Source organism: Salmo salar, chromosome ssa19 (assembly GCF_905237065.1).
Source record: "Salmo salar chromosome ssa19, Ssal_v3.1, whole genome shotgun sequence".
Taxonomy (NCBI): domain Eukaryota; kingdom Metazoa; phylum Chordata; class Actinopteri; order Salmoniformes; family Salmonidae; genus Salmo; species Salmo salar.
Genome location: NC_059460.1, coordinates 70,690,856 through 70,698,691, shown reverse-complemented (window position 1 = coordinate 70,698,691; position 7,836 = coordinate 70,690,856). Strand labels below are relative to the sequence as shown.

The 7,836-nt window shown below is 46.5% G+C and overlaps 1 protein-coding gene across 4 annotated transcripts; it reads right to left on the bottom strand.

Moving 5' to 3' along the window:
• Nucleotides 1-1,344: 1,344 nt before the first annotated feature.
• Nucleotides 1,345-6,296, bottom strand: LOC106579518 (uncharacterized). Of its 4 annotated transcripts, none has more exons than XM_014159488.2 (8): nucleotides 5,827-6,296; nucleotides 5,474-5,531; nucleotides 5,026-5,340; nucleotides 4,887-4,907; nucleotides 4,509-4,760; nucleotides 4,227-4,358; nucleotides 3,865-4,101; nucleotides 1,345-3,781 (listed from the first exon to the last, which is right to left on the bottom strand). In XM_014159488.2, exons 2-8 carry the CDS (start codon nucleotides 5,505-5,507, stop codon nucleotides 2,370-2,372), a joined length of 2,403 nt encoding a protein of 800 aa, XP_014014963.1. In that variant the 5' UTR covers nucleotides 5,508-5,531; nucleotides 5,827-6,296; the 3' UTR covers nucleotides 1,345-2,369. The 4 variants fall into 4 exon arrangements, with proteins under 4 accessions (XP_014014963.1, XP_045558617.1, XP_045558618.1 ...); XM_045702661.1 differs by having other exon boundaries at nucleotides 5,026-5,343; nucleotides 5,467-5,531; nucleotides 5,827-6,295; XM_045702662.1 differs by having other exon boundaries at nucleotides 5,467-5,531; nucleotides 5,827-6,295.
• Nucleotides 6,297-7,836: the final 1,540 nt, after the last annotated feature.

Genomic DNA, 7,836 nt, shown 5'->3' with positions numbered 1-7,836 from the left:
GCTATTTGAGTCATTTGAGTCAATTGGAGGTGTACCTGTGGATGTATTTCAAGGCCTACCTTCAAACTCAGTGCCTCTTTGCTTGACATCATGGGAAAATCAAAAGAAAGCAGCCAAGATCTCAGAAAAAAAATTGTAGACCTCCACAAGTCTGGTTCATCCTTGGAAGCAATTTCCAAACGCCTGAAGGTACCACGTTCATCTGTACAAACAATAGTACGCAAGTATAAACACCATGGGACCACGCAACCGTCATACCGCTCAGGAAGGAGATGCGTTCTGTCTCCTAGAGATGAACGTACTTTGGTGCGAAAAGTGCAAATCAATCCCAGAACAACAGCAAAGGACCTTGTGAAGATTCTGGAGGAAACAGGTACAAAAGTATCTATATCCACAGTAAAACGAGTCCTATATCGACATAACCAGGGTTACAACTGCATATGGGGACAAAGAACGTACGTCTTGGAGAAATGTTCTCTTCTGATGAAACAAAAATAGAACTGTTTGGCCATAATGACCATCGTTATGGTTGGAGGAAAAAGGGGGAAGCTTGCAAGCCGGTGAAGCACGGGGGTGGCAGCATCATGTCGTGGGGGTGCTTTGCTGCAGGAGGGACTGGTGCACTTCACAAAATAGATGGATTCATGAGGGAGGAAAATCATGTGGATATATTGAAGCAACATCTCAAGACATCAGTCAGGAAGTTAAAGCTTGGTCGTAAATGGGTCTTCAAAATGTACTATGACCCCAAGCATACTTCCAAAGTTGTGACAAAATGGCTTAAGGACAACAAAGTCAAGGTATTGGAGTGGCCATCACAAAGTCCTGACCTCAATCCTATAGAAAATTTGTGGGCAGAACTGAAAAAGCATTGGCGAGCAAGGAGGCCTACAAACCTGACTCAGTTACACCAGCTCTGTCAAGAGGAATGGGCCAAAATTCACCCAACTTATTGTGGGAAGCTTGTGGAAGGCTACCCAAAACGTTTGACCCAAGTTAAACAATTTAAAGGCAATGCTACCAAATACTAATTGAGTGTATGTGAACTTCTGACCCACTGGGAATGTGATGAAAGAAATAAAAGAAATAAATCATTCTCTCTACTATTATTCTGACATTTCACATTCTTAAAATAAAGTGGTAATCCAAACTGACCTAAAACAGGGAATTTTTACTTGGATTAAATGTCAGGAATTGTGAAAAACTGAGTTTAAATGTATTTGGCTAAGGTGTATGTAAACTTCCGACTTCAAGTGTAGCAAGGTGGGACAACCACATATCACAGTCTTAAGTACATTTTCCTCAGTTATCAGCGAAGTCGGTGCTAGTAGGAAAAGTCAGGTGCAGGGTTTCTATTTGATTATTTTATTACATTATGATTGAACTATATCAGCTAAGGTACTGTACATTGTTGGACAAAAATAGAACATCTAATGCTGCTGTGTAGGTAGGTAGATAAATAACTGAACAAGGATTGTAAGGGAGAGAATGAACACTCTCGTTCTATAGCTGTGTTTAATAACATTGGAGTCCGCCACACCTCATCATGCTGTACATGAGAAGACAGCTTTCTGGTTCTGAAGAACCTTTTTCAATCAGGTGGGTGCCATAATCTATGCCTGAATACCAGCTTGTTGTTTCTGGTATTAAATCCCACCAAGTGAGACTTAAACCCATTTGGGATGGGATGAGTTTTACTGGGGGAACTCAGGTAATGGAATTATGTACACAAGCACAAATCATCACATCTGTCATTTCAGTCCTGTCTGAATCTGCCATGTCAGTCATTTTTACTTGGAAGGAAGTTGTTATCCCAGCCCTAAAAACCTACTGTTTTTCAGAAAACTCCCAGGTCCTCTGATGATACTTATCCCGTGCGAATCGTCATCCCTGTGTTTTGAGTTAAACAGGTACTGCGCCCAGTTTGGGTAAGAACTTGGGAACAAATTGATGCGTAAAACAAAGTGCTATGCACGTAGCCTACAGATGAACAGTTTTTTTTCTTCACAATTCAACTTTCCTAGAGCCATGCTTCTCTTTTAGAAGATGAAGTGGATGACATTGTGCCAATGAAAAGATAAATTGCCAGATCCGTCAGGTAATTAAATGTCTGCGTAGGTTACAGTTCATGGTTCTTACTGATATGCATTATTATTATGACTCTCTGAACTGAAGACCATCATGCCAATAGTAGAGCCTCCAGGCTTCCGTCATAATGGTACATTTTGAATGAGAAAAAAAAACATTTACAGGGGCAGTTTGGTATAACTAATCCCGTCCGAATCGTCCATGTGGTAAAACGGACATGCTGGGGCAATAATTACATAACCTATGTTCTATAATAATACTAGTCCCGTGTGAATAGGGTTTTAGAAAACTTCACAGTCCCTCTCGGCCACAGCAGAGATCCTCCCTGTCTTGTAGATGAACTTGACCTGGCAACGTGTCCCTGGGGTCGTGACCCTGAAGCAGCAGCCCCCGTCCTGTAGTGTGGCAGAGTGTCTCTGAGACACCTGCTCCAGCTCTGTCCCGCTCTCCCTCCCCTGCCTCTCCTCTCTCATCCACACCGTCTCGCCCTCTACTGCCAAAACCAACACTGTCCCCCCTAAACCCTGCACCTCACCTACCCCCTCCTCCTGCAGTCCAGACACACGCACACACTGCGGCTCGCGTACCTCAAAGTACTGGCCCCTGTCATAGCCGCGGCAACTAACACTGATAAGAAACGAGGCTGGCTCGGAGGTGACAAATTGGAGGACTTCCTCTATCCCATTGTCAATGGCGACTGGGCCCCTGACCCTTTCTCCCCAGCGTATCTCTGGCCCTCCGAAGATCCGTACTTTTTCTGGGACAAGCTGGAAGCTGTGATGCTCCCCTGGCTTCAGGTACCTCTCCAGACCCAACAGAGTGTCTTTATGCAGCTCCTGTAAGTTAAGCAGGCCCCACCTGACCGGGCCATACTTTACCACAGACAGAACCCTGTGTCTCACCCCAGCATCGAAGCTCTGGGGTCCGAACACCGGCCGGGCCAGGGTTGAGCAGATGTGCTGGGTGATGGTAGCAATAGGAGCCTGGGAGAGATCTATGGAGGTAGTGCTTTCTTGTGGGTGCACCCTGTCCAGCAGACGTGTGATGCAGAGGCAGAGATCTCTGTACTGGATGGGGAGACCAGCTGGGGTTGGGTGTGTGGAGGGAGCTCCGTGTCCCAGTGCTTTGCGGATGACCCGTGCAGGCAGTCCCTGGAAACGGGTGACTCTATGGAGTCTGCGAGAGCGGCAGGGGTACACAGCCCCCTTGTCAGGAGGGGAGAAGCACAGACTGTCCTGGAGAGGGTGGAGGTCGCGTAGCAACTGAGCTAGTACTGTAACACTCTGTAACAGGCTCTCAGTTCCCCCATCTGCCCAGCACTCCTCCAACTCCTGGAGAAGCTCTGTCTCCACTCTCTCACTGTCTCGTAACAGACGGACAGCATCCCTAGGTTCCCACAATGATTCCACTGCAGCCCCAGGATCCTCCAGAGCCTCTGCCATGATGTCCCACAGGACCAAGCTAAAGATGTTCCACACTTTGTCTATGTGGTCCCCAGTGCGGAGGTGGTCCCTAGCTTGCAGGTAGTGGTGGTCCCCAGTGCGGAGGTGGTCCCTAGCTTGCAGGTGGTGGTGGTCCCCAGTGCAGAGGTGGTCCCAAGCTTGCAGGTGGTGGTGTTCCCCGGTGCGGAGAAAGGCCTCAGCCACAGGCAGCAGCTTCAGTAACATACATCCCCTCTCAGAGAGCAGCACCCCTAAAAGCAACAAAACAGTTACTGATAGGTAGCTAGAGAAGTACCTGATACAAATAGACAAATAAGTAAGTAGTGAGACCTACGGTGTGCTGTGCACTCTGCCACCCTGTTTAGCAGCCTAGAGGCATCCTGGGTCTTACTGAGGAAGAGGGTGACCAGGGCCCTGAGCTGAACGATGTCCCCCACCTCCACCTCCTCCAACAGGCACTCTCTGACGGTCCTCCTGGGCAGACCCACTGCCACCCCCAGCTCACACACATTCAGCCTGGCCCCCTCACCTGGAGCCACGGACAGCAGGGACAGCACCTGCTGGAGCACATCTGAGAGGGAGGAGGGGATGACACAGGTTGTCACTGTCAATAGTTTAGTTTATTTTCAATCTGAATCTATCTTCTGCTACTGATCTGCTTGTGTAATAATGGTAGTTAACTGGTGTGAGCTTTACCTGAGAGTATGTGGGTGTCTGGGAGAGACAGACCTTCCCCATCAGTCTGTCTGGTCTCAACTGCTGTATGAGTACTACATAACCCATCATCCTTCACTTCCACAGGAGTACTACACACCCCAGGATCCTCCACTGCCACAGAGGTGATATAAACTTCATGATCACTGACCACAGAAATATCAGGCAGAGCCTCTACCAGCCCACTGACTGAAATAGAGACACAAAACACAAGACAGAATTAAAAAGTAATAAACTTGTTATAACAAGTTAATAACAATTCACCACTGATGTCTGAGGCCAGCTGTGGGTCTTCGCTGCCCAGTGCCTGGTAGAAGCTACAGCAGGCCCTCTCTCCCTTGGACAGACAGATGGACAGGAGCTGGTGGGTCTGCTGGTAAGATGTGGGCGCTGCCTGGACCTGGTCCAGTTCAAACTGAGTTAGGGTGCCATTAGAGAACAGCTCCAGGGAGACTGGCAGGACAGAGAACCCCAACCGGCCACACAGGACACTGAGCTGGGCCTGCAGCTGACGCTCTGGGGAAGCCAAACAGTACAGCACAACACTGAATCAGATAGGAGATGACCAATGCCAGATGATTCAACACCTATGCATACCAACAGTCTGACCCTTTCAGAAAGAGGTCCTCTTCATTACCATACCTGTGGGTCCACGCTGAATATCTGTGGGGGAAACAAAAGACATCACATATCGTCTTAAGACTCAAGTTTGCATGTGGAGTTGAAATTTGGTAACTATATTCATACACATTCATGTGTTCACACACTTGCCCTTCCATACCTGCATCAGTTCTGAGCCAGGCTCGGAGGCGCGGGTAGTGCTGCTTGCATCTCCGGAGGCACTCCATGAAGCCTCTGGCCCCAGCCTCGTCCATCTCAGCCTGGACAACCTCCAGCAGCCTGCGGGCCCGGCCCTGAGGGGTCCTCTCTGCCCCCACCTCAAAGTAGTTCTCCTGGGAGAGCAGGCCGGATGCCAGGGTCCTGTCCAGCAGGGGAGCCAGGTTATACAGGGAGGCCACCAGGAGCTCTCTGGAGGCCAGCAGGTGGGACTTCACAGGCTGCTTCTGCCCCCCTGGAGGCCCTAATGGGCCAGGGTCTTCTGTCAGGAAGGATTGGAACAATCATTACTTCATATTAGCAGTTATTCAAGCAGATTGGTAGTTAAATTGCGGGACAGTGTGTTTTTCAAACTACACCGGTGTGCACGGACAAGGGGACACACCCTCTACCTAGGTCTGACGTTGTGGGGAATTCCATCACCATGTATACTGATCCATTGCAGGCAGCCTGGAAAAGAAACCATTTAATTTAGATCGTTTTTTTATTTAGCAAACGTTTTAATTGTGAATTCTACATTTAAATCACAGGTACATCTGGAACTTGTAACGCTAGCTTTCTTCAGTCAACTTCCTGGTTTAGCCTATGAGCATATTTTATGTTAAAATCGACAGCAGAATGTCTGCCTTTTTCCCTTTTCCCACCAAAAAAACTACATCCTCAAACATGACAACACTGACTATAATAATCTGGCTCTAAACTAATATACACTAGTAAACTTAATGAAAGGAGTAAATTATCCTACCTGAATGTGTGGAGTATCGAAGAAGTTACAGCGCTCAGCAGGGTTAGAGGACTACGGTACCCAACATGCTTTACAATTAGACAGTCCCTCTACCAGGGTTGCCCAGCAACGTGGCGACGCAAAGAAGATGGACTCATGGCTGTCGTGAGAAGGTTTGATTCTCACGGAATGCTGACATGAATAGCTACAATCAATGACATAATTTGCAAGTACATGTCAACTCTGACTCCAACTTTTGCGAGATAGTTTGCACGGGCCGAAAAAATGTTATGCATGTGTGGCAGTTTCTCAACGCTCTGGCTGGGAAGAGTGAATGTCCTTGTCTTGAACAGATGAGATGACTCCACAGAAAAGCAGGAAGCATCTCAGGAAACAGATCTCACAAGCTGCTGGCCTCTGCCCATCCAGAGAACTTCCCCAAAACTAGGGCAGGGTGCAGGAAGCACAGACACAGGCAGAAGGCCTTCAGGGCAAGTTAAAGGTAGGAATATTACTGTACATTAGCCACCTTGACCTCTGTCGCAGCTCCTTTAAGTCACCAGAAAGCAGGTTTAGGGGACATCCACATTCAAGTAGTCCACCTCAATAATTCACAACATGCATTAAATGTTTATTCCACTAGATGGTAGTGTGTCACCTAGAACATAATTACATTGCAGCTAGATGTTGCAATTCTACTAAATTGCCAACAGATTGGGGTGTTACAACCAAAACCAAATCTATATGAAGGTCAATGGGGAAATATTTGGGGATAGTTATTGGGGGGCTTTAGGGGACATTGTGGACTCATTGGAATCAATGGCACAAAATAGGGAAATAAAAGCAACAGTTGATTTGCTGCAATTGATATTGTGGAATCTAATTGCGTATTAGCTGCGTATTAGCTAATTTCGAGGAAGCAAGAAAGTCTACAATGTCCCCAAAAGCACATTTTTTCCCAAATATTAGTATAATGATATGATAGTACCATGACCAGGTTCGAAAACCTTCCTGCTCTCTTTAATGTTCAGTCCCAGAAAAACAGACAGCTACTCTAACAAAGGATTCGTATTTTTGTATTCCAACATGTTGAGTGATTATATAGCTGTTTAAACTGCTTCTTGATCTTTTAGCCACAAATCATTGTATCAACTAGTAATTCAACAGACACTATTTATTTGATCATCTCAGGTGATCATCTCAGGTGTGCACTATGCTATAATTATGCTGTGGTGTGCAGGTTGCAGGGCTAGGGTTGAGTGTAGAATAGAGTGGGGAGGAAGGAGGGGAGCTTTTTCCAGAGAGCTGTGACTATGCCATAATAGCCAAGGGGAATAGAGCTTGCCTGCTTGTAGTCAGTCCTAAAAGACATAAATGAGTTACCTCTGGTTTGTTCAGCCATTCCTATGGGGGAAAATGAATGGGGAAAGTGATGGTGTTTTTTGATCAACTGAAAATAAGGTCTGAGGTTAACACAGGCTTAGGAAATCTTAACGCTTTGTTCTATGAGATAATATCAGCTAGTTAACATGACATTCATGAATTATGAAGCCTTAATGTGCTTTATGTGCTTGTTTTGATTACATAAAATGCTTCAAAATTCACAAAAAGTGACATCGGCTGAGTGTACAAAACATTAAGAACACCTGCTTTTTCCATGTCATAGACTGACCAGGTGAAGGCTATAATTCCTTATTGATGTCACTTGTTAAATCCACTTCAATCAGTGTAGATGAAGGGGAGGAGACAGGTTAAAGAAGGATTTTTAAGCCTTGAGACAATTGAGACGGATTGTGTATGTGTGCCATTCAGAGGGTGAATGGGCAAGATGAAAGATTTAAGTGCCTTTGAATGGGGTATGGTTGTGGGTGCCAGGTGCACCGGTTTGAGTCAAGAACTGCAATGCTGCTGGGTTTTTCATGCTCAACAGTTTCCCGTGTGTATCGACAATGGTCCACCACCAAAAAGACTTCCTTCCAACTTGACACAACTGTGGGAAGCTTTGGCGTCAACATGGGCCAGCATCCCTGT

Excerpts from the sequence above, each read along its gene's own strand:
- LOC106579518 (XM_014159487.2), bottom strand. The coding sequence starts at position 5,507 with ATGGTGATGGAATTCCCCACAACGTCAGACCTAG. Across the intron at positions 5,344-5,473 it reads CCCCACAACGTCAGACCTAG|AAGACCCTGGCCCATTAGGG; the intron begins GTAGAGGGTGTG and ends CCTTCCTGACAG. Across the intron at positions 4,359-4,508 it reads GCTGGCCTCAGACATCAGTG|TGGAGGATCCTGGGGTGTGT; the intron begins GTGAATTGTTAT and ends CCTCTGTGGCAG.